Below are 27,095 nucleotides of genomic sequence, written 5' to 3' on the forward strand. Positions count from 1 at the left end.
AATCTTTTAACTAATTCAGCAGCCATCAGTGGTTTACTTCATGTAGCACATTTGGTTACGATCCATCCATTTTAACCATTATGCATTTAATAAGTGCTCGTACTACCTATTCAATCCTTGGAATCAAGTCCATGTGTTCTACCAATAAACATTACTTTATTTTGACTACAGTTTCATTCGATAGTTTGATGAAACGATTTATCATTATTCCTATGTGAGCTATGATACCTATATTTACTGAGTCACCCCTTTTTGAGATGTTCAAAAATATCCATTGCGCTCCCTTGTCTTAACATTTCACATGATCTTGTAGGAAGCAGGCTAATTCACTGTATAGGTCAACGGATTCAGACATTTATAGTATCACAGAGGTGTCGTTAAAGTACAACCATAGTCTCACAGATGCAGAGCGCATCAAACATATCCATAAACATTTTCATTTCAAAATTAATACTACAGTCTGAAAGATTCATAACAAATGAATAACAAATATTTTAACCAAATACAACAAAAAGAAGAGTTCACACAATCAATTGACACTGACCCTCTTAGCATGTGGGAAGGATGAATACCTCACTCATAAAATATATGCGTCTGCTAAAAAATTCGTTGGCTCAGTAGAAGGAATATTATGCCCAGATACATTACTTCAACTGAACTTTATTAGCGATTAAATATTTTATGGCTGCTCGCAAGCGATGGAAAATGTATCTTCCGGAATATTAGGCACTCTTATAGACAAGAGCGATTCCGAGTTTCCATGAATATTGCATTGATTACTTGTATAGATATTGTGAACTGGACTATCGATTCGGTAAATGGACAAGGTACATAATTTATGGCAAAAACTTAGAAGCAAAGTTCAAGGGCTAAATATTTAGTAGAGGTTTTTGAAGGATATTCTTGAAATCGCTGCACAAATAATATTCTTATTACTGCATCATACTGTCGAATAAAGGTACATAAAACATAAAAGTTTTTGTTTTATTGTTACGTCACCTATGCCAGATAACGTCTAAGTTTTACATAAAAATGTTAGAACTATTTTCCAGTGCCACATGTGACTATGTGCTACATTTAACGTTTTGAGATGCTGGAATTATTAACAGACTCATAAGGGCGGCGTTGAACTTGTTTCGAAGCTAACAAAAATCTCGAGTTTATCACAGAACGCAGTCTAATAATACTTCTCCGCGGAGAAATTAGAAGCTTTTCTACATATTCGATTGTATTGTTTAATTTCTTCAGTTGTGATGATAACTGCTATCATGTTTCGGCACAACTGGGAGCAACTGAGTAGTAAATATCTGTATGTTTCTCATCGATGAAGAGGCCTTCAGTAATCAAAACCAGTTGGACGGATGATTATGTCATGGATCTGAAACAAAAATAAATTTTTTTGATTAAAACTAATTGAAATAACAGAGAGCGTATAAATTTGAAGGAAGATGAAGACAATTTAGTTCAAGTTAATTCCTGACACGTCGGTTTACACAGAAGAACTGTGCTACAATTGAAAATCTCCAAAGGAGCATGTGTCCTCAAGAAACAAAAACGTCCCCCAATCCCTATCAATCCCTATCTTGTCTATTACGTTTAAAAACAGCTGTGTTAGACATGTCTGGATTCGAAAATATTAATAACCTGAGCGTTTAAAGTGATAATGATACTTGGATAATGCAAGGAACTCTAAAAGCAAAGAATTGAGAAATCTCACTGTCTCATTCTAGAGCCATACAGCAATAAAGGTAAATTTTCCTCATACCCGTCAAGTTCAGCTCTCAGTAGCTGCTATCATCGTCTTAGACAGCAGAATTACATCGGTGAAAATTTATCATGTTTGTGTGGAACGTGCCTTAAAGGTAAAACTTTTACACGATACAACAATATACTTTCATGACATACATTGGTAAGTTGATTATCTGAAGAAAGTAACAGTATTGGCACGTGGGACACGAGATTTTTGTTCTGTATACTAACGGCAAACAAGCTGTGGCGTAGTGGAAAAAGAGATGGAACGGGTTTGGACCAACCAGACACAAGAACTAGGGTCATACGTAATTAATAAACCAATACACCTACCTCTAATAACCGAGCAAGTGTCTAATTAAAGATTTATATTACGCTTGTTAATAATAACGGATTTTCTGAGGAAATATCACGGTACATTCAAAGGCAATGAATAATGCAATCACAACAATAATTAAGAATGCGTGAAAGCTAAAACATAAATACGTTCCAAAGAATAAACGGGCTTAACAGATGATCAAAGAGGCATACGGATAAAAAAATGATAAAAAAATATTTGTTCGTTTTGTATGATTACAAATTAACAATTTTTGGATTTTTTTCCCTTTACCTTTACTTTTAAATGTTGGATCTTTCCGTATTACTTCATTCAAGGTTAACGGGAAGTATCCCACAGGTGATGAGTGGGTTTTTGGGTGTCACAATATGTGACGTAATTCTTTTGATGGTTTTGAAGTAAACGCTTAAAATGTTTACGCTGCCGGCGGACTATGGACCTTAACATGTGACATAAATCTGAACGTGATACGTCTACCCTTTCCAGAGGAAAAGGGTTCTTAACAGTCGGACAGATAGACAGACAGATGGACAAAGAGATCGTATAGGGCCTAAAGATTCCGTTTTTACAGATTGAGGCTCGGAACCCTAAAAACAGCAGCAATTTTCAACCAAAAGAGAAGACAGACACAAAATAAACAAAGCGTTGCAGTCCAATATGTTTATTAAACACATTAGCCAAACTACAAAAAGAACTACTATGCAGTAAACTGCAATAACATACAAAACTTTGTCCACGTGAAGGAAACACAATCTAGATTCAGAAAAGGCAAATCCGCAGAATACGTTATGAATCAAGTGACCAACACATCAGACGAGAAGTGCGTAATCAGAACAAAGACAGACATAGTCAGGGCTTATGATAACTTCTTGTGCCTTACCTTGTTGTCTACAATGGGACACATAAAAAGACCAAGGAAACCCCCACATCACTTCCCGGTCCTTCAGTAATATTCTGCAGAAAAGGTAGCTAAATCGGTTTGTCCGTAGAGGATGACATAAAACAACTAAGTACAGGAGAGTGGTCGAAAAACATTTGACTAAAGAACATTCATAGGGCTCTGTATTAGGAGCAGAGTTCTGAGACATTATCCTGGAAAGTCAGTTACAGATAGTAAGTAAACTACTGTAAACAGGACGATGCATCACACACTCTGACGAGCTAATGATAGTAATAACTCGCAGCTGTAGACCAGAGTTAGAAGAAAATATTCTGTTTGTAGTGACACCACTACCGGCTTCGCATTCAGGAAACGAATTAGAAACAGCAGCAATTATATTAGTATGTATTGTTCTCAAACTGTCATGGACAGGAAATCCAACTACAAGAAAAGAAAGTAACAGTTGGATTAAGAGACGCATTGTGACAAAAGATTTGGAGTCGCAGACTGATGAGAAGCTACTTTTTTACGAATATACAGGGTGCGTCAAAAAATGTATACACACTTTGAACTGTCATAGACAATTTATTTCCCGTTCTACAAGGTTAAATATCTGTGAGAAAGTTATGTTATGTTTTTTCAACAGGTGGCAGCAGTGGCAAGGAAGTAACTGCAACATGGCGGACGTGCGTTTGAGCTTTCAAGCGAGGAAGCAGATAATTAGGTAGTACTGGAAGTTTGAGAATGTAGCTGCGGTTCGAAGACAGTGGGGCAGTGAGTATGGTACAGGACCACCTTCAAGGTTAACAATTACACGTCTACGAGACAAATTCTAAATTCGTGGAACAGTGTGTGATGTGCATAAAGGTCGATCAGGGCGACCTCGTACAGCTACAAGTGATGATTCCACAACTGCGGTCTCGGAACTGTTTCATCGTTCGCCTCAAAAATCTTCAAGGCAAGCGGCACGTGAGAGTAATGTAAGTGCTAGTAGTGTGTTACGCATTCTGAAGAAAGGCAAGTTTCGTGTGTACATTCCAAGGCTGGTGCAACAGCTAAGTGGCGACGATCCAGATCGAAGGTTAGAATTTTGTGAATGGGTTCAGCAGATGGTGAGATGTGAACTGGGATTTATGGGTAGCATAATTTGGTCGGACGAAGCGCAATTCAAACTCAATGGAACTTTCAATAGGCGGCAATTGTGTGCACTGGGCTGAAGATAGTCCTCACATTGCATTTGAAAAGGCTGTGAATTTGTCTGGTGTAAATGTGTGGTGTGGTTTGTCTGCAAGGGGACTCATTGGGCCTTTCCGCTTTGAAGGTACTGTTACCGGAGAAACGTACCTAACAGTGCTTGCTGACTCCATATTCCCTGCCATTCGTGCATTATACGGTAATGATGAGTTTTATTTCCAACAAGATGGCGCCCCGCCGCACTATCATAGGGACGTACGAGCATACCTGGATCACAATGTGCCAGGCCAGTGGTTAGGATGCAGGGGACCATTCGAGTTTCCTGCACGCTCTCCAGACCTCACGCCGCTGGATTTCTTCTTATGGGGCACAGTAAAAGATGAGGTGTAAAATGTAAACCACGTAACCTGGACACACTTCGGAATGAGATTCAGGCAGTGTGCGCAGAAATCTCATTGGACACTTTGGCACGATGTACGGAATCAGTGGTGACTCGTACTCAGAAATGTATTGATGCTGAAGCCCACCAGTTTGAACATTAATCACATTTGAAAAGTACATTTATTTTTCCAATTGGACTTTAAGCTTTCCATTTCCAGAAATTTAACATTGTAGAACGGGAATTAAATTTTCTATGACGCTCCAAAGTGTGTATACATTTTTTTGACGCACCCTGTATTGAGACATCGAGCCTGGAATCAAGTAGGAATTACGAGAGTACGGTCGTCAAAAAGATCTTACGCATCTGACTGAATCACGTTTACTGGTTACAGACGAAAGCGCACACAGAGCTGAACTGTCTGCCTCAGGAGACAGTGCTCCAGTTTGTACACACACAGAAAGCGCCGGTCGCTCAGTTTGTCCTTTTCTCGCAAGATATCCTGCGAACCATGGATTAAGGGCAACAGGAAGTTTCCACAATCCTAGCTTTTCGGAAAGCGTTTTGCACAGTGCCTCACTGCAGGCTCTTAGCGAAGGTCCGAGCATACAGAATAGCTTCTTAGATACTTGAGTTTCTCGAAGCGTTTTCAAACAATAGAGCCCAGTACGTTGTCCTGGGCGGCGAGTATACGCTAGAGACAAGGGTCTCGTCAGGATAAGATCTTTCTTGTCCTTCATATACAAAAACTTTCTGACGGATAGGGTAAGTACTAATCTGCGACTGTTTGCTGATGACACTGTAGTGTTTGGGAATGTGTAGCTGTTGGGTAACTGTAGGAGGAGTTTCTATTTGGTGTGATGAATGGCAAGTTTCTCTAAATGTGGAACAATATAAGTTGATGGAGATGAGTAAAAAAAAAAATAATCCCGTAATGTTGAATACATAATTAGTATTGTGCTGCTTGACACAGGCACGTCGATTAAATATCCAGGTGTAACGCTGCAAAGCGATATGAAATGGACAGCACTCCCCGAGTGCTTGAGGTCCCCTCCATAGTGTATTAAAGTAAGATACCGAACTAATTCAGAGGCGGGCTGCTAGATTTGTTACCGGTAGGTTCGAACGACACGCAATTATTACGCAGATGTTTCGGAAACCGAAATGAGGATCCCTGGAGGGAAGGCGACTTTCTTTTCGAAGAACACTAGTTAGAAAATTTAGAGAACGGGTATTTCAAGCTGACTGCAGAACGATTTTACTGTCGCCAACGTTTATTTCACGTAAGGACCAAGAAATTAGGGCTCGTACAGGGCATATAGAAAGTCATTTTTCGCTCGCTCTGTTTGCCAGTGGAACTATAAATGATATGACTAGTTGTGGTGTAGGGTGCCCTCCGCCACGGACCGTACGGTGCCTTGCAGAGATGTAGAACATGAGTTCAACCTTTCTCTGATCTTACTCAATCTGCACATTACGCAAGCAGCGAAGGAAACCAAGCAGAAATTCGAAAAGGGGACCAGAAATTCAGAGAGAAGAAATAAAAACTTTGAGTTCTGGCGATGACATTGTAATTTTATCAGAGACGGCAAAGGACTTGCAAGAGTAGTTGAACGAATTTGGTTAGCATCTTGAAAACAGTAAAACAAGGATAATGGGAACGCAGTCGAATTAAATCGGCCGATGTTGATAGAATTAGATTAGGAAATGAGACATTAAAAGTGGTCAGTGAGTTATGCTATTTGGGCAATAAAATAACTGTAAACTATCGAAGTAGACAGTATAGAGGTTGTAAATAGGAAGAAAAGCGTTTCCGGGAAAGAGAAATTTGTTAACATGGAACACAAATTTATGTGTTAAGAAGTTTTTTCTGGAAGTATTTCTCTGGAGAGTTCCCTTGTACGACAGTGAAACGTGGACGATGAGCAGTTCACACAAGAAGGGAACAGAATCTTTTGAAATACACTGACGCAAAAAATATCACGACACCAAGAATGAGTTGTGCGACATAAAAGAAAGTTGGTAGGCGTGTTTCTGAAAGATGATGTCTGTTCAAATTTCGTGCCACTCGCTAGTAGCGCCACTACGAGGACGCCAGTCAAGTTTGCTTTAAATACGCTCTCTAACAGTCGTGAGCGTTATTTACCTTTGGGATTTGACGTGATGAGTTGATGTTAGTGAAGAACGCCTTTAAGGCCATAAAGACGCCATTAGCAGCGCCTCATTGAGTTTGAACGAGGTAGTGTAATAGGACTTCGAGAAGTTGGATGTTCCTTATGCGATATTGCAGAGAGGCTTGGCAGGAATATCGCCACTGTATACGATTGCTATCAGCGGAGGACACGAAAATGTCGCAAGAAGACTAGACTCAGGATGGCCACGTGACACTACCGAGATTGAAGACAATGCATCATGGTCGGGGTATGGCCCTTGTGTGTCTAAGTGCATCTGCAGCAGCAATCTGAGGAGTTGTTGGCAACACAGTGCCACAGCGAACTGTTACAAAACGGATACTTCAATGACATCTCCGAGCCAGATGCCCTGTAGCATGCATTTTACTGATCCCAAGCAAACGCAGTTTGCGACTTCACTTGTGTCAAGAGAGAGCTCACTGGAGGGCAGGGTGGAGGTCTGTTGTGTTTTCGGAATAAAGTCGGATCTGCCTCGGTGCCAGTGATGACCATGTGTTGATTAGATGGAGACAAGTTGAAGGTCTGCAACAAACCTGTCTGAGTGCTAGATACGCTGGACCTATACCTGGAGGTATGGTTTGGGGTGCGACTTCGTATGACAGTAGGAGCACTCTCGTGGTTATCCCACGCACCCTGACTGCGAAATTGTTCGTCGTATGGTGATTCGACCTGTTGTACTGCCATTCATGGAGAGCGGAGAGCGTTTCGGGGGGGGGGGGGGGGGGGGGTATTTTCCAACAGGATAACGCTCACCTACATAGCGCTGTTGTAACCCAATATGCTCTACAGGGTGTCGACACATTGCCTTGGCGTGCCTGGTCACCAGATCTGTCTCCAATCGAGTACGTATGGGGCATTATCGGTCGACAACTCAAACGTCCACCACAAACACCATTAACCGACACCTACCCTGTACTGACCGACCAAGTGCAGAACCTGACATTTGGCACCTGTGCAACACAATGCATGCTCGTTTGCATGCTTGCGTTCAACATTCTGGCACTTACACCAGTTATGCAACAGCATTTCCCATTTGCAATGCCTTATCTCACGCTTACATTAATCTGTAATCTCCAATGCTAATCACTTGCATGGTTACCTAGACAAATGTATTCCCGACATTTGGTTACTCTGTATTAATTATTTCTTGGTGATGCAATTTTTTCCGTTAGTGAATGTGATACAAAAAAAGGTGATAATTGGAAGAGTGGATCGAATAACTAAGTTAAAGTCGTATGAACGACTGGCTGGGAGACCCTGAAGGGCCCGTTCATCCGCCTTATTGGCAAGATTTTTCCCATCCTTCACACCCACAGACGCATTGGGTTCGCGAAGTGTGTGCTGTGTGCAGAAGTGTATCTGTTAACTGCAGATGACTCTAATGTGTGTGTGAGTGTGTGTGTGTTTGTAGTGTGTGTGTAGTGTAGTGTAGTGTTATGTTTGTGTTGGAGAGAAGGGAGAGTGTGGCTCCCAGTGCCGGCACTTAGCTTACTACTCTCGGAACACCAAGGGGACCCGAACTTAATGTCACCATCTGACAGGCGTGCCACCATCAAGCATGTCGAATGCCCTCACTTCATGAGACTCTGCGGAGGGGTATAAATTTTAACCCAGGGCATTGGGGCAGAAACTTTATGCCACCACCTCTCCTCCTGCTGACCGAATACTTGCAGTGAAAATTTCCTCCACTACCAGGATTCGAACTGGCTTACTTCGAGTCGAGCGCTACTGCAAAAGCGTGCGTTAGTGACTATTTTTTCGTCATTGTTCTCGTCATTCGGTCTGGGCGGACGTCACATGACACATCTTCAAGTTCATCGCTGAACACTTCACTCGCTTTGTTTATTACAGAAGGCAGCCGGCCCTCTGACCGAACACACTGAGCTACCCTGCCGGTGACCATGGCTATGGAGGTGGGCTATCGACTAACTAATGAGTAAGTACAGAATCGAATTGGGGAAGAGAGAAATTTACTTCATTAAAAGAAGGAATCAGTTGATGGTACATATCCTTAGGTATCTAAGAATCGTCATTGTGGTAAAGGAAGGAAGTGCGATAGGAGGGAGACAATGGTTTGAATACAGTAAGCAAATTGAAATGGATGTAGGTTTCAGTAGAAAAGTGGGGTGGCCCTCAACTACGTACCCTCGGTCTCAGAGTCTCAGAGTTGAAATATTAAAATTTTTGCCTGGTTTCGTTGTCTAGGGGCTGAGATACGTAGTTGCCGCATTACAAGCCAAATACTGCTGAGTCTACAGTGTACAATATGAATATACCCTCTGCGAATTTTGAATGTATAGAAATTTATATATTAAAGATTGCAATTAAATAAAATCTGCAGGTATTATTTTTAACAACTTTAAATGATGAGTGCGATACCTTGAAGAATGTCATTTATTACTGCAAAACACATATTGGTGTCGATGGTCCAGCAATTAAATAAAATATAAGTTGAATAACAGGGAAACAATAGATACCTACTTCACGTAATTATTTATGAACGCCGGCCAGTGCGGCCGAGCGGTTCTAAGCGCTTCAGTCTGGAGCCGCGCGACCGCACCGGACGCAGGTTCTAATCCTGACTTGGGCATGGATGCGTGTGATGTCCTTAGATTAGTTAGGTTTAATTAGTTCTAAGTTCTAGGGGACTGATGACCTCAGATGTTAAGTCCCATAGTGCTCAGAGCCATTTGAACCAATTAGTTATGAACAACAACATAGCTCGCGAGATATTCACTTCTAAACGCATACTACGTCTTCACCGCAGAAGCCACAGAACTCTCACAAGTGCACAAGTCTGCACTACGAAATATTTATATCTCCCGCGACCACGCGCAAACCACTCAACACTCTCCAAGTCTTTCCTGTGACCGTCCATCGCGCCTTCCCCTCCAGCACTCCCCGTGTACTGTGCGACCGTCCGTCATGCCGTCCTGTCCAGTCCTGTCCCTCCATTGACTTTGGTACTCGCCTACCGAAGTAAAGAGCGCTGTGATTGGCTGGGACGCTCCCGTCGTGTCTCCAAGCCAACGCACACTCACAAACATATTGAAACAAATACGAAATACTGGATTTACATTTAAATAACTTTAAATTAAATAAATATTCCTACGGCTGGACCATAAACACGCTCTAATACACATTATTAAATACATAAACCAATTAAATAAACATATAACAAAGGAATAGAAGCCAAGTAGGCCAGTAGCCTAACGTCTGTGCTTTCTAAAACATAGTAAATATTTGACTAATTTCTTCATGAATAGTATCTATCGGATATAAACAGAGACAAAGACGAATACATATATATACAAGCATGCTGCTAGCGTTTTTTCGTGTAACTGTGGACTACATATGGCCTGACGCGATCGATAGTAATCGGCCACTTTGACCTCCAATAACTCATGCACTATTCAAGTTAAATGTCTGTAATTAATACCAATTTAGGTTTACACTGATAGCTTTCTAAAGACATGTCCATTGGCAAAATCGGATGAACCGTTTAGATTTTGGAAATTAGTTGCTGGGTGTTAATTGTATAATTTACAGTCAGATACTAAACTTTAAACTAATAAATACATTGAAACTCTGATTATACCATCAGAATCATCATGCAAATAACAGTAATGTACATGTTTCTTTTTGAGGTATCATGATTCCTCTGGCTACTATTAATTTCTAGATGAACTGTGAAATGTCTGCCATTATGGTTTCACAAAGTCCGCCATCTTTGGCACTGCCGGCATACAAATCTCCTTCATCGACACAAAGCACAGTCCTCGACACTGCGTCGCCGGCCGGAGTGGCCGTGCGGTTCTAGGCGCTACAGTCTGGAACCGCTGACCGCTACGGTCGCAGGTTCGAATCCTGCCTCGGGCATGGATGTGTCTGAAATCCTTAGGTTAGTTAGGTTTAAGTAGTTCTAAGTTCTAGGGGACTGATGACCTCAGAAGTTGAGTCCCATAGTGCTCAGAGCCATTTGAACCATTTGACACTGCGTCAACATGGAATTCCCAGTCATGCAGTCGCCCTGGACCACGTGCTGGGGCTACCCCTCTTGCTCTGGCTAACGTTCGGCCCCACGTGGTTGCTGACGAGCCCCGGCTTGCCGAGCGGCCCGTGCGGCCACGCCAACTCCGAACTTAGAATATTTTCAGGACGCCACAACTCGCCCGTTACCTCACAAGTAGCTTGTTCAGGAATGACTAGCTTGAAGAGCTGCATCGAACCAGTCTTCAGACCAAAGGCTACAACAGCAATACTCTGAGTTTCTGATTAGCGTTGTAAAACTACTGTAGGCTACTATAGACTGTCATAAGTAAGCATAGGCTAAGCCCGCCCAGCTAGCCACGCGAGAATGTGTCATGGTCCCTGGCACGATTCTGCCCGGCAGATCAGTGTAGGGGTCCGGTGTGCTGGTCAGCCTGTGTATGGTTTTTAAGCCAGTTTTCCATCTACCTCGGCGAAAGCGGGCTGGTTCTCCTTATTCTGCCTCAGTTACACTATGTCGGCGATTGCTGCGCAAACACTGTCTCCACGTACGCGTACACCAACATTGCTCTACCATGCAAACATTTGGGGTTACACTCGTCTGGTATGAGACGTTCCCTGGGGAGGCCAACTGGGGGCTGAACCACACAGTAACCCTAGTTTCTCTGTGGGGCAGCATTGAGGTGGGTGGCCCGCTGAGGCCTGTGGTGGGGTTTGATCCACTGAGGGCTGCAGTGGGACGAAGCCTCTCCGTTGTTTCTAGGTCCCCGGCTTAATACACAATACACAAGCAGAGGCTACGGTAGCCTTCCTAGTAGCGTTTGTCAGTTAAGGTCGTATCCCCTTTAACTGAACGTTAGGCGTGCTGCATACCTATCGGGTATTACCACATAATTTTCGCTTTCTTTACGTTTGCGATCGGTGTCTTACTAGATTCCCCTGAAAACTGGAAACTGTGTGCGGACTAGAAACTGAGTGTGGTTATATAAAGGGCTGGGTAACCTATGGAACATTTTTGCTTTCCATACTTATCCTCCTGTCTGCTACTTAAAAGTAAACAGTATCTTTAGCAAATTTGAAACTGTCAATGAGTAATTCTGGTTTTATTCGAACATAATTGACTTTTAACGTAAAACACAGGGATGTTGTAGTAAAAATAAAGAAAAGAATACAGATTTATCATACAACGCTATAAAACGCAATGTCCTCAACACAAAGGTACAAAAAGGATCAAATTTCGCTTCAATATTTCGTCGAACTTTAAAACATGTTTCTGTTACAACTTTTGCATTTATCAATAGTAACAGGAAGCTCCTGCCTTTGATCATGATTAAGAATATTCTTTTGAGTGCAAAATTGTGTAAACTGAACTCATGGCACATTAAGAGCTTTGTGTAGATACGAGTCCTATTCCTGACACTCGATTGAGCCTATTGTAAATCTCGTTATAAAAGATGTACTTACCTGTACGCGAGGGTGCTGGGACAACATGTAAACAACAGCACCTGCAATGTCTTCGGGTTCCATGCAGGGGAACATATCGTATACCGCCTCTGTTGCGCCTGCGTTCTTCGCGAGCCCCGTTCTGGTAAGTCCAGGAGAAACCTCCTGTGAGGACAAAAATTCGAGTAAAAAAATTATGTTTCTAGTACTCAAAGTTCCAGACTTAGAAACTCAGATCTAAATACTGAACGCAGGTCGATATGCCGGTCATAGTCCTGGAAAGTGATAGCATAGTTAAGCGTCATAAAAATATCCAACTACGTAACTAGAAAATTGAAAGTGTTGACAGAAAAATGAACAGTTGTAAAAACATCGAATTGTTGTAAAAACGTCGAATTGTAAGTTATTAAAATTTCCTCTTAACACTGGTAAACTTTCTGGCAGATTAAAACTGTGTGCCAGACCGAGACTCGAACTCGGGACCTTTATCTTTCGCGCATAAGTGTTCTACCATCTTTTTTTTAATTTCTTGATCTTTTTTTCATTTATTTTTGGTATGCGAACCGCTAGGCGACGGGCGCGCATCGCACGTTTAAGGAGACGCGCCCGGCCATACAGGCGGCCACGACACTCCCAGGTCTCCGAAGCAGGACAAACGCCGCGCGCTTCAGTATACGTAGCCGACCCTCAGCCAGACGTGGCCCGGGAACGGAATCCATGGACCGCAATGTGCGTTCGAAACGTCGATGTTCATGTGTCCTGCAGTTCACATGTCGACGCGCAATTTGCTGCGTTCTTCATCGACCCACGAGCCGAGTGATCCACCGTCCTGGGTGATCTATCAAAACAGTTGCATAGGCGGGACAGGCGTTTGACGGCCCCTGTTCCAGTATTTTGTGTCCAACGGCCTCACGGCCGATGGGCGTCGTACGGCTCCACACCGGAGCGGACAAGCGCTCGGGCGACCATCTGAGCTATCCACGCACGACTCAGGCCCGCTCCTCACAGCTTTACTTCCGCAAGTACCTCGTCTCCTACTTTCCAAACTTCACAGAAGCTCTCCTGCGAACCTTGCAGAACTAGCACTCCTGGAAGAAAGGATATTGCGGAGACATGGCTTAGCCACAGCCTGGGGTATGCTTCCAGAATGAGAATTCTGATATATATGTGTTCAGCATAAAGAGAAAAGTGTATTATTTGCAAACTACATATGATCCACTTTACACCAAGTAGGCACACAAGTATCAAACATCATTATCGACACATATTTTTAAATTTGATGGACTCTATAAAACTGCCACAGAAAGAAATGAGAAAGATTTTTTTTCCCTCTTGGGGTGTGATGGGCTTGAGACATACAACAATGTAACGAGCTTATCGTCCTGTGATTAGCACGTTCTGAAGTTCAGATTGTCATCAAAACTGTTGCATGCGGTTGACAGAGAACGTCTGATGTAAACATAAGGCAACATTGATCCCTTACATTTTTAGCGTTGTGTTGCGAAAACTTTTTAAGAAAAGAACTTGAGAAAGGAAGAAATGATCGCCGGAAAGCTACAATATCCCGTTACTTTATTCATTTACCAGTTTCTATAGCATTTGCGTCATCTTGTCCTTGTTACATTCGGAATGGAATTTGCAAGTCGTGTCTCAGAACGCTCATCTGTATTTCTTAAAATGATGTTCATTGCCCTTTGGAAACTAAGACTCAGTTGTGGTGAGTGGAGGGATTCGGGAAACGTGTGTGATGTATGTTTTTTGATCTATAGTTCTGATTTCACACCATCTTCATAATACAATTACAACAATTCAGTGCACTTACATCACATGGGCGAAACGGATGTTAGATTCGAATTTAAGCACCCACATTATCCCACACACATAGTACCACATATGTAAGACACCACACATCCGAGGAACATCATAAATGGATGGTCTCAGGGGACATACTACTAGAAGTGGTAAAATGTTGCATTTATGAGTAGAATGTGCCCATTATGGTTAACAGTCCAATTCAGTAAGCGCTTCTCCACTGAATGTGCATCGCTTAATACAGATTCTGTGTGCACCTGCTTTCATGATGAGAGAACTCACAGTTAGCATTATCCTCATTAGGCCGCGACTTAGAACATCCAAACATTCCCTGACAAATCATTTTCTTCTGCAAACAGACATGTAAATCGTTTAGTATTGGAAGGAATGAATTTCACAGTAAATTAGGATGTAAGGTATCAATGTAATTAGGAACTTACACCGACTCGAATCTTGCTTTTTCTGGCGACGAGATCTTTCCGGAGGCCCTCCAGTAGCGTCTTGACAGCCTGCTTGCTGGCGCAGTACATTGCGATGCTGCTCTGATTTGGTGTAATGTGTCCCCATATGCTGTGAACACGAAAATTATAATTTTTAAGTCACAATTACAAACAGTATCATCGACTGAAAAATGTCTATAATATTTGTGTCCAAACTACTGGAAGTGATTAAACTTTGACGCATGATGAGATCTCAACCTGGGTGCAATTATCGCTTCGTCACAGGCAAGGAACCAGCTACGAAAAAGCACTTGATCGATTTGACATTGACGCCCTTTCTCAGATAGTTTCAGTTGCTCCAGTTGTTCTTCAGCTGTCCTATATGCGGCAACTCATCAACGGGTTGTATGAATACGTATGATTACTTGAGGTCAGCTCTACCAATGACAGATTAGGCTGCCCGTAATGACAACAGTTAGCGTCCGTTGCCTACGGGTAGCGTCCCTGACTAGTAATCAGGGAGGCTCCAGGATTCTAAGCCTCCCACTGCTTAATTGTTGAATAAAAGTCATCAGCAATAACGGCCGAATACTTCTGTTGTAAGGACACTCGTTCTGTTAAAAGCAATGACATATAGGGCGGAGGAGCAGACAGTTTCAGAGCAATGTCTTGCCCTTGGAGGCGAAAAAATCTTCAACGATCAACGGCGTCAGGACACAGAAGGCAATGGAAACCACTACATTAAGTATGCTTAATGTGACTCCACTGGACATGTGGACTGTAATTGGAAAATGTATAATGATAACTTAGCCAAAAGGTTCCGGATCAGGCCTCCATTTGGATATCCGGAAGGGGACTGCCAAGGGGACGGTAACCGTGACAAAAACACCATCGAAAAGAAATCATTCTATAAGTCTGAGTGTGGAATGTTAGAAGTTTTAATTTGGAAGGAAAGCTAGAAAACCTGAAAAGGGACACAGAAAGGCTCAGACTTGATATAGTACAAATCACTGAAGTAAAATGGAAAGAAGACCATGATTTCAGGTCAAGCGAATATAGCAGCACTGAAAAATGGCATAATAGAAGTAGTATTCTTTAAGGGTAGGAAGGTAAAGTAGAGAGCGTTTTACTGTGAACAGTTCGATGATTAGGGCTGTTCTTATCAGAATCGACAGCAAACGAACGCCAACAACAATAGTTCAAGTTCACATGCAGAAGTCTCCAGCAGAGGACGAAGCGACAGACAAAGTACACCTGCCTAATGTCGTGTAGCGCAGGAGTGTAGCATCACGATGTGGCATGGACTTCACTAATGTCTGAAGTAGTGCTGGTGGGAGCTGACACCATGAATCCTGCATGGCTGTCCATAAATCCGTACGAGTACGAGGGGGTGGAGATCTCTTCTGAACAGCACGTTGCAAGGCAGCCCAGATATGCTCAATCTCGTTCATGTCTGGGGAGTTTGGTGGCCAGCGGAAGTGTTTAATCTCAGAATGTTTCTGGAGCCACCCTGTAGCAATTCTGGACGTGTCGTCGCATTGTCATGCTGAAATTGTCTAAGTCCGTCGGAATGCACAATGGACATGAATGGATGCAGGTGATCAGACAGGATGCTTACGTACGTTTCACCGGTCAGAGTCGTATCTACACGTATCAGGGGTCCCATATCACCCCAACTGCACACGCCCGATACCATTACAGAGCCTCCACCAGCTGGAACAGCCCCCTGCTAACATGCAGGGTCCATGGACTCATGAGGTTGTCTTCATACCTGTACATGTCCATCCGCTCGATACAATTTGAAACTAGACTCGTCCGACCGGGCAACATGTTTCCAGTCATAAACAGTCCATTGTCGATGTTGACAGGGCCAGGCGAGGCGTAAAACTTTGTGTCGTGCGGTCATCAAGGTTACACGAGTGGGCCTTCGGCTCCGAAAGCCCATATCTACGATGTTTCGTTGAATGGTTCGCATGCTGAGATGTTCTGATGGCCCAGCATTGAAATCTGCAGCAGTTTGCGGAAGGGTTGCACTTCTGTCAAGCTGAACGATTCAGTCGTCGTTGGTGCCATTCTTGCAATATCTTTTTTCGGCCGCAACGATGTCGGCGATTTGATATTCACGGTACACTCGTGAAATGGTCGTACTGAAAAATCTCCACTTCATCGCTACCTCGGAGATGCTGTGTCCCATCGCTCGTGCGCTGACTATAACACCACGTTCAAACTCACTTAAATCTTGATAACCTGCCATTGTAGCAGCAGTAACCGATCTCACAACTGCGCCAGACACTTGTTGTCTTATACAGGCAATGCCGACCGCAGCGCCGTATTCTGCCTGTTTACATATCTCTGTATTTGAATATGCACGCCTATACCAATTTTTTCGCGTTTAAATGTAGATGAGGACACTGGACGGGTAATACAGTATGTAATCGGAGATGAAATTCTAATAATACTGCGGAACCGGAAAGCTATAGTTGGGTATGGAGTAGACGACAGAGTTAAGCGAAAATATGGGCTTGGTTGTAGAAATGAGAGAGGAAAAAGAATAGCTGAGTCCTGTAATAAATATCAGTTAGTAACAAATACGCTAGTCAAATATCACAAGACCAGGAAGTATAACTGGAAAAGGCAAGGAGACAATGGATGATTTCCGCGGGATTACATCAGGCTCAGATAGAGATCCCGAAATAACAAACTGTATTGGGACGCATATCTACGAACAGACATAGACTCAGATCACAATTTAGTATCAAGAGTAAGTTGAAGTTTACGAGAGCCGTCCTTAAGAAGCAATGTGGAAAGAAGAGCGATACTGATGTACTGAGGAATGGAGAGATGTATTTGAAGTTCTCTAAGACTGCAGAGAGTATGATTATGAATACCACAGTAAACAGTTCAACTGAAGAGGAATGGACATCTCTAAACAGTTGGACAGACAAACATAGGCACAAGGAAGGTAACCGCGAAGAAATACTTCCGTTGATCGTCAAAAGAAGGAATTTAAAAAATGTACAAGGAAAGACAGCAATTCAGCAATATAAGTCACTTAGGAATGAAATAAAATGGAAGCGTAGGACGAAAATGTACAGAAAAAGTCTCAAGAAATTGGAAAAGAAATGGTCGTCTGAAGGACTGATACGGCATATACTCTAACAAGCCAAAACATTATGACTACTGCCCACCGCGACGTTGAATGCCGCATGGTGGCGTTCACATGTTGACCCAACGACATCGTAAATTATGATTGCATTGGGGACAGGACCTTCGGGATTCAACCGTCGATCAATAGAAACGTATCGGATTTTCCAGTGAATTACATTTTTACTACACTAAGTCGCTGGTCATCTCTACACACGCCCTCATCGACGTAAACAGCGGCTCTAAACGTACAGCGTGCCACGGACGTAGGCTGGTGGGGGCAGAGTTATGCTCTGTGCGCTTGCCTAGGACCTGTGGTAGCAATCAAAGACACGCTGACAGCTGCGAGCCACTTGCAACCCTTCACTCTTGATTCTTCCCCAACGGCAATGTTATCCTTCAGCAGTATAAGCATCCGTGTATCGGAACCAGAACCGTGTTACAGTGGTTTGAGGACCAGTATAGTGTTCTCAAGTTGGTGCCTCGGTGACGAAATTCGCCTCATGTAAATTCTTTGGAACCCATCTGGGTCGCTATCGGGTGCCACCAAAGCGTACACAAATCAGCACCCCGTTATTTACGCGAATTACTTGAACTGTGCGTAGACATCTTTTGCCACATACTTCCACAAACCTACCAACAAACTGTCGGATCCACGATAAGCAGAATCAGTGATGTATTTCGTTCCAAAGACAGACAAACAAGATATTAAACAGCTAATCATAATGTTTTGGTTCATCGATCTAGAACAGCCAAAGCAGTTTTATTTATTTATTTATTTATTTATTTATTTAACCTGGCAAGATTAGGGCCATCAGGCCCTCTCTTACATCTAACCAGGCATTCTACTTATTTTACATTCATATGTTTTAGTAGGCATGTTAAACTACATCTAGTACAAAAAGTGAAATAAACAATTACAAAGGCACACCTGGAAAAATACATACATATAGAGTTTATATTCGTAGATCATAAGTACTGTTATAATTAGACATTATTGAAGAGACAGATTTTAGATAGGAGTGCTAGCAGCAGGGAGTTTGAGGGAGACTGATGGTGAAGGGAGGAGAAGAATAGAGAGACATGATGAAACATAATTAAGGAAATATAAAGGAAAAGAAGATTGCGTGGCTAATAGAGATAGATGAAGAGGAAGGCATCTCAGGAGCAAGATAAGAGACGCTAGCTTTGCTATTTGACAGATGAGAGGATTGGCCTTGTACATTAATTTTGTGGAGAACGTTATGAGGATGATTGTAGGAAATGCTTCAGCTTCTTCTTAAAAGTAACAGGAGATTTAATTTTGCGCAAGGTAAGGGGCAGTTTGTTCCAGAGACGGACAGCGGCAACTGAGAAGGACTTTGCAAAAGTTTTTGTTTCCTGAGTGGGCACAGTTAGGATACCAAATAAGAGTGGCCTCGTGTTTCGATTATGATGGCATGACAGGTTTTTAATCTCTGAGGCAAGGTACTGGGCTGCTTGCGCGACGAGGAGTCGGTGAAGTAGACATAGAGTGTGGTAGTCACGCAATTTGTCCGGCCGCAGCCACTTTAGCTCGGAGTATGAAGCACTAACATGATCATATCGGCGAATGTTGCAGGTGTAACGCACACAGGCATTCATGGTTACTTTTAGCCGTCCTTTGTTTTCACTACTCATGCCTTGTTGAATTACATCACAATAGTGGAGGTCCGGTAGAACGAGTGCTTACATGAGCTGGCGTTTCAAGTCCTGTGGAAATACGTTCCGAAACTTTTTGAGAGCATAGAGACAAGCAGACGTCTTTCGGCACACTGCGACTGTATTCTCTGCCCAGTTGAGATGCTCATCCAAAGTTACACCCAAGTTCTTAACTGTTTTCTGATATGGTATTGGAGTGCCATCGAGCAGAATAGGAGGTAGCCGTTCGCGGAAATCTGAACTTATTAATTTCTGATGGGCTGTTAAGATTACTTGCGTCTTTTTTGCATTTAGTTTAAGCCCCAGGTTTTTCGCCCATGTCACTACTGAAGACAGATCATCATTCATCTGAGCGATTGCAGTGTTTACATCTTCAGGTCTGACGCTTAGGTAGAGCTGGAGGAAGTCGGCATAGAAATGATATTTACAGGAGGACAGAACCGACGAAATATCGTTGACATATAAAGAAAACAAAAGTGGTCCTAAGACTGATCCTTGTGGCACTCCCAAGGAAACATGTTTCCAGGAAGATTTTTCATTTACGCAGACAACACATTGCAGTCTGTCTTTTAAGTAGCTTTCAAACCATCTCATTGCACTATCTGAGAAATTAAACTGTTGCATTTTTTCTGAGCAATATGCCAAAGTTAACAGTGTCAAAAGCTTTGCTGAAGTCCAGTAGCGTCAATATTGTTGCCTTACGATTGTCGATGGCATATTTCAGGTCATCAGTTACTTTAATTAGAGCAGTGTTTGTGCTGTGATGTTTACGGAAACCGGATGGAAATTTGTCATATAGGCTGAATTCATGCAAGTGTTCAGTGATTTGGTCATGGACAATATATTCAAGTGCTTTGGAAACAGCAGGCAGTATGCTAATTGGTTGGTAATCACTAGGCAGTTGCGGGTTTTCTATCTTAGGGATGGGTCGAATTATGCTTCTTTTCCATGCAGTGGGGTGTATTCCGTTCACAAGGGAAAAATTAAATATGTCAGTTAAGACAGGTACTAAGATATCGGCAACATTCTTAATCATGGTTATACCGATACTGTCGTTGCCTATTGCATCAGAAGAGATTCTCATTATTGCTTTTCTTGCCGTATTTGTTGTTACATGTTTTAGATGGAAGGTATCATTCTTAGTTATCCTGTTTAGGGATTCTTGTGGACGGTAGTTATTAGCCGTGCTGGTATTCAGAGGTGCAGAGAAGAATTCATTTAATTCCTTAGCTGACACATGAAAAGTAGTTTCCGATTTTGCCTTTCCGACCCCCAAGCTACGGAGATTCTTTTTTGGTGAAATAAAGGATAGGTTCGAATCCTGCCTCGGGCATGGGTGTGTGTGTGATGTCCTTAGGTTAGTTAGGTTTGAGTAGTTCTAAGTTCTAGGGGACTGATGACCTCAGAAGTTCCATAGTGCTCAGAGCCATTTGAACCATTTTAAAGGCTAGGGCGTCCATATGAAGAGTGCAACGGGAACTCCATTGCCAAACAAAGAGAAGGAAGCGTATGGGGGAAATGAGTATATTGTACGATTCTACGAAGGTGAGGACTTTTCCGATGACGTGATAGAAGAAGAAATGGGAGTTGAGAGGGACGACAAAGAGGATCCAGCATAAGAATCGAGTTTAACAAGGCCTGGAAGACTTGCCATCAAATAAGATAACATTTCTAATATGATTGGGGTGGAGTTGGGAGGAGGGGGGTCATCCAAATGAGTACTGAAGTTGGTTTGTGAATCTATGAGACTGGAGACATATCATCAGAAGTAGAAGTAAGAAAATTCTGTGTCGATCAGCACTTTGAAGTTTGTACATGTGAACTACAGACAGATAATGTAGTGTTGATATTAGCAGTAGTGCACAGGTCCATTAGGAGATTGGGAGCTATTCATAAAAACGTTTTACTCCCTATTATGCTGTCTGTCACACAAAAAGAAGAAGTTATTAACCTGTGGCGATTTCAATATAAACTTTCTTAGCAATTATAATAGGAAAAGTGAACTAGAAGTGTTATGAATGACATATAACTTAGAATCAGTGATTAATTTCCCTACACGTACAGTTAAAGACAGTAGCACTCTAGATGATGACGTATTTGTACAGCAAGAGAATGTAAAACTAACACATTCTTTTCTGTGATAAATGGGTTGTCAGACCAGGATGCACAATTGAGTAACTTACAAAACCTAGCAAGGTGTACAGTTCACAAACCATCAAGCTAAAGTGTAAGGTTGCTCAACCCAGTATCTATAGAGCACTTCAAAGAAAGTTTAAGAAATGTTAATTGGGAAGATGCATATAATGACCGAAATGCGAATGATAAATGCAACATATTTCTTGATAAATTCATATCTCTCCTTGAACATTGTTGACACAAAAGAGTTACTAAATCTAACGCCAAACAGTTTTCAAAGAAACCTTGGATTGCTACAGGTATTAAAGTGTCTGCCGAAAGAAAAAGAAAACTGTATGAGACAGCAAGAATTAGTAAAGACCCAGAAGTAATTTTACACTATAAAAATTATTGTAACATACTGAGAAAAGTTGTCAGAGAATCAAGAAATATGTATATTAGACATGAAATTAAAAACTAGGGCAATAAAATCAAATCAGTGTGGAATGTTGTTAGAAAGGAGACAGGATAAGCAGCCACTGTGATAGGTAGTATTACTGTTAAAGAGAATGAGACCATCTTAACCAACAGTACACAAGTAGCTAATGTATGTAACAACATTGGTGAGAACAGTTTAAAAGAAAAAGCCAAGCAGTACATGGAAGAATCAGTTTTGAGAAATCATAGTCTGATTAATTTTCACCTAACAGCCTCTTGTGAAATAAGAAAAATCATTAAATCTTTGAAAAATAAATGTTCTGTTGGAGTAGATGAAATCTCTAACAAGATATTAAAACAATGTGGAACAGTTACAGCTGATGTTCTGAGTCATATGTGTAACGCATAACTATCTCAAGGCATTTTCCCAGACAGGTCAAAATATGCCATTGTCAAGCCTCTCTACAAAAAAGGGGACACCACAGGTGTCAATAATTGCCAGCCAGTATCCTTGCCCACAGCACTTTCAAAAATTGTTGAGAAAGTAATGTTCTCAAGAGTGGTTAGCCATCTCAACAGTAATGGGATACTTAGTAAATCACAGTTGGGATTTGAAAAATGCTGTTCCACTGAGGCAATATACAGTTTCACTGCCCACATAATAGAGTCTTTCAATAGTAAAATGTTACCAATAGGAATTTTCTGTGACTTATCCAGAACATTTGATTGTGTGAACCACGACATTATGTTACAGAAATTACAATTCTATGGTATAAATACAACAACATATGACTGGTTTAAGTCATGTCTACAGAACAGGAAGCAAAAAGTTTCCACTTCATCTAACTGGGATGAAATTACATTAGGTGTTTCACAGGGTTCGATCATGGGTCCCCTTCTCTTCTTGATGTATGTGAACGACCTCCTTCCTTATCTGAAACAAGAAGCTAAACTGACAGTATTTACTGATGATACAAGCATCATTATTAATCCAGTAAAAAAACTCCAATAGAAAATGGTACAAATAATGTCTTTGGAAAAGTTGGTTTCCTGCGAATGGGCTTGCTCTGATGTTCGATAAAACACAACACATCCAATTTTTTGCTGCAAGGAGTACAATTCCTTAGGAGTACAATTCCTTCAATAAATATAACACATCAACAGAGGTCAGTAGCCAGGTAAAGAACTCTTTTGGGTGTACATATAGATGAGAATCTTAATTGGAAAATTCATGTTTTGGAACTCCTAAAGCAACTAGGTTCAGCGACTTTTTCAGTCAGAATAATTGCCAATTTTGAGGATATAGAAATTAGTAAGCTAACATACTTTGCATACTTTCATTCTCTGACGTCATACGGAATAATATTTTGGGGTAACCAAACACTTAGGCAAATTTATTTTATTTAGCTTATGGCATATAACACATCATATAGAAAAGACATAAAAATCATAAGACACAGAAATAAAGAGTAGTCACAGTGTGTAACATATAGTTGTAGATATAAAAGTGTTTAAAAAAAAGTGTATATAACAAACAAAAGTTCACAAACAAACATCCAGATTTGTGATTAGTCTATTGCACTTTCAGTCGCGGTCAGAAACTCATTGGGGTCTCCTGCAAAACGTCTCAGAGGGCAATCTTCCACGATGTGACGAATCGTCTGCCGGTCCGCACCGCAGTCACATCTCGGGGTGGTGATTTTACCCCACCTATGGAGGCTGTCTGCACATCTGCCGTTATTTGCCCGAATTCGATTCAGGGTCGTCCAAGTTTTCCTTGGCAAATTGAATCCTGGTGGTTGGACTTTGATGCATGGCATATTCTGCAGGTTTTGGGGCACAGATTCTCTCCACTGCATTTTCCAGAGGTTGCCATAATCCGGGTTGAGAGGATGCGTATTTTTTGCCTTTTTTAAAGAGGGGTGTCTTGAGCGCAATCTGTTCATCTCCAGGGCAGGAACATCCTTATGGATTGGCAGTTTCTCGTTGTTCAGCACTTTTCCATACTCGCGTATGAGAGCGTTCTCTCTGCGCAGGTCCGGTGGGGGAATGTTGCTCAGTATAGGTAGCCAGTGTAAAGGCGTTGGCTTTATTGTTCCTGATATCATCCTCACTGTGTAGTTTAGTTGAGCATCGATCAAGCCTGTGTGTTTACTGTTTAGCCATACCAGTACGGGATATTCTGCTGTTGTGTAGACAAGTCCCAGAGCCGAAGATCTCAGTACAGCCGCGGAAGAGCCCCATGTGGTCCCACATAGCTTCTGTATGATATTATTTCGAGTTTTAAGTTTTGCGGCTGTATTACGTAGGTGTTCCTTGAATGTTAGGGTTCTGTCAAAGGTGACGCCTAGATATCTGGGGTAATTATTAAGGTTTAGCTGCCTGTTTTCGAAATGAACGTTGAGCTTTCTTTTTGCTTGGGCATTGTCGAGGTGAAAGCATGTCACCTCCGTTTTTGTCGCGTTTGGCCGTAATGTCCACCTTCGGAAGTAATCTCCCAGCTTTGTTAGATCCGCAGTTAATGTGTTTTCCGTTGCCTCCATTGATCTGCCTCTTGCAGCTATTGCCCAGTCGTCGGCATATCCGAATTTTTGAGAACTGGTTTCAGGTAAGTCAGATATGTAGAGGTTAAACATCAATGGTGCACAGTACGGAGCCTTGTGGTAAACCATTGTTGAGCTTCATTTGGTCGCTTTTTAAGTCGCCCATTATGACTCTGAAACTTCTATCTGTGAGCATGTTATCAATGAGGTTGGCCAGCTTATTACATGGTATGACCCACAGCAACTTAAATAACAGGCCTTGTCGCCAAACGGTATCATAAGCGGCTGATAGGTCAATAAAGGCTACTGATGTTTTGAGTTTTTTCTGAAAGCTCGCCTCTATATGAGTTGCTAGGGAGAGGATCTGGTCGGTGCAACTGCGGTTGGGTCGAAAACCTGCCTGTTCAATCGGTACCACTTCAAGAATTTTTCCGCTTATTCTGTTGTAGATATGTTCCAACAGCTTATAGACACAGTTCAGCAGAGCGATAGGGCGGTAGTTTTGGGGCATGTCATTAGGTTTGCCTGGCTTTAGTATCGCTATAATCTTTGCTCGTTTAAGCTGGTGTGGGATATTACCCAATTCTAAAATATCTGTTAAGAAGTTTGCGAGCCATGTCTAGTATATTTTCCACAGTGAAGTAGGAATTCCGGGTGGATGCCATCGAAGCCGGGAGCCTTGCCACTTTTGATTTTTGAGAAGGCTGCTGCAACTTCTTCCGCTGTGATAGGCTGGGAAAATTCGGAGGTAGGCGATGCCCTTTGTTTTAAGGATCTTAATTCACGTTTGACGGTCGTGGTGTGTGTTCTGCCCCTTGATGCTCTTGAGGTTCTAACTATGTGTGCAGCCACATTGTTAGGGGTTATCGGGTAGGTGTCTTTTATTTTACGTTTACTGCCTCCCAGGTTACGGAGTAGGGTCCATGCTTGCCTACTGGATTTAGTGAAATCTAGATTCTCCACGGTGTCCATCCATTTTTCCCGTCGAGCTGCGTCTAAGCTGTGCAACAGTTCGTCCACGATTTCTTGGTTGTTGGTTTCGGTAAATTCCTGGTACAGGTCTTCGCATCTCTCATTCCAGCCAGGGATGTACTCTTTACGGTAGCCTCTGTGTACATTCCTCTTAGCCGTGGCGATGACTGCTCCCACAAATTTGTCATGGTTGTCCCTAGTCGGGGGTATCCAACCTAGACACTTGTCAAGATTTTCTGCAAAGGTGGCCCAGTCTGCCTTCTGGAAATTCCACTTAGGCAAAAAGTGTTAACTGCTCAAAAGAAAGTGGTTATAATAATGTGTGGGGCTCATCATCGTCGTGCATCTTGCAGGCATCTGTTTAAAAGGTTATGAATTCTTACAGCAGCCTCACAGTACAGTTACTCAGTAATGAAATTTTTTCTCAACAACATGGATAAGTTTAAAAACAACAGTGACATTCATGATTATAATATCAGAAGAAACGAAGACCTACACTATCCTCTACTTAACCTGTATTTGGGACAGAAAGGGTCAAAATATGCTGCTGTGAAACTTTTCGATAAATTACCAGATGAAATAGAATGTCTGACAGACAGCAGTAACAGTTTCAAAAATAAACTGTAATCATATCTCCTTGACAACTCTATGGGTTCAAAATGGCTCTGAGCACTATGGGACTCAACTGATGAGGTCATTAGTCCCCTAGAACTTAGAACTAGTTAAACCTAACTAACCTAAGGACATCACACACATCCATGCCCGAGGCAGGATTCGAACCTGCGACCGTAGCGGTCTCGCGGTTCCAGACTGCAGCGCCAGAACCGCGCGGCCACTTCGGCCGGCACAACTCTATGCCATAGATGAATAGGGGTAAATAAATCTATAGCTATAATATATGCATTTTGTGCCATTTAAGGGAATGGGGTAGATAAAAAAAATTACTCAGATTAAAAGGGGTATGAGACATCGATGCCGTCTTTCGTCGCTAGTGTTCAGTCTACAACTCGACGAAGAAATGACGGAAATAAAAGGTACAGCAGTGGCATTAGAGTTCAGGATGAAAGTATATCAAGGTTCTCAGATCACACAACTATCATCAGTGAAGAACCTGTTGAATAGAATGAACAGTCTAATTAGAAGAGAATATGGACTGAGAGTAAAGCGAAGGAAGACGAAAGTAAGGAGTAGCAGTAATGAGATTATCGAAAAAGTTAACATCAGTACGATGTAGACCAAGTGAAAGAATTCTGCTACCTTGGAAGCAAAATAACGTACGATGGACGATGCAAGGATGACATAAAAAGCAGGTTAGCACAGGTAAAGAGGGTATTTCTTACCAAAAGAAGTTTACTGGTAACGAACATCGCCCTAATCTTGAGAAAGGAATTTCTCGGAAAGTACATTTGGAACAAAGAACTGCATCGTAAGAAAACTAAAAAAGGAGAAAATCGAAGCGTTTCAGATGTAGTGTTACAGAAGCATGTTGAAAATTAGGTGCCTTAATAAGGTGTGGAATGAGGAAATAATCAGTAGTATCGGCGAAGAAAGGAGGGTATGGAAATTACTGATGAGAAGAAGGGACAGAACGATAGGACATGTGTCAAGACATCAGCGAATAACTTCCGTGTTACAAGACGGAGCTTAGAGAGTAAAACTGCAGGGGAAGACTGGGATTGGCATATTTCCAAAAAAACAACTGAGAAAGTTGGGGTTGGTGGTTGGGTTGGGTTGTTTGGGGGAAGAGACCAAACAGCGAGGTCATCGGTCTCATTGGATTAGGGCAG

At 42.1% G+C, this 27,095-nt stretch overlaps 2 protein-coding genes and 1 non-coding gene across 5 annotated transcripts in view; all 3 read right to left on the bottom strand.

Moving 5' to 3' along the window:
- Nucleotides 1-27,095, bottom strand: part of LOC126456997 (dehydrogenase/reductase SDR family member 11-like) — a 604,547-nt gene that overhangs the window by 453,817 nt on the left and 123,635 nt on the right. The gene's annotated exons all lie outside the window — the stretch shown is intronic.
- LOC126456996 (dehydrogenase/reductase SDR family member 11-like) overlaps nucleotides 971-27,095 on the bottom strand; it is a 38,158-nt gene continuing 12,033 nt past the window's right edge. Inside the window, exons 4-6 of the mRNA XM_050092962.1 lie at nucleotides 14,417-14,546; nucleotides 12,186-12,329; nucleotides 971-1,378 (exon numbers count right to left, since the gene is read on the bottom strand). Of these exons, the coding sequence (XP_049948919.1) occupies nucleotides 1,337-1,378; nucleotides 12,186-12,329; nucleotides 14,417-14,546 (316 nt within the window). The 3' untranslated portion in view covers nucleotides 971-1,336. The remainder of the gene's footprint in view (nucleotides 1,379-12,185; nucleotides 12,330-14,416; nucleotides 14,547-27,095) is intronic.
- On the bottom strand, nucleotides 12,846-13,000 carry LOC126458680 (5.8S ribosomal RNA). The gene has a single exon (XR_007585675.1). It is a non-coding gene; the product is annotated as a 5.8S ribosomal RNA (ribosomal RNA).

Source organism: Schistocerca serialis, chromosome 2 (assembly GCF_023864345.2).
Source record: "Schistocerca serialis cubense isolate TAMUIC-IGC-003099 chromosome 2, iqSchSeri2.2, whole genome shotgun sequence".
NCBI lineage: Eukaryota > Metazoa > Arthropoda > Insecta > Orthoptera > Acrididae > Schistocerca > Schistocerca serialis.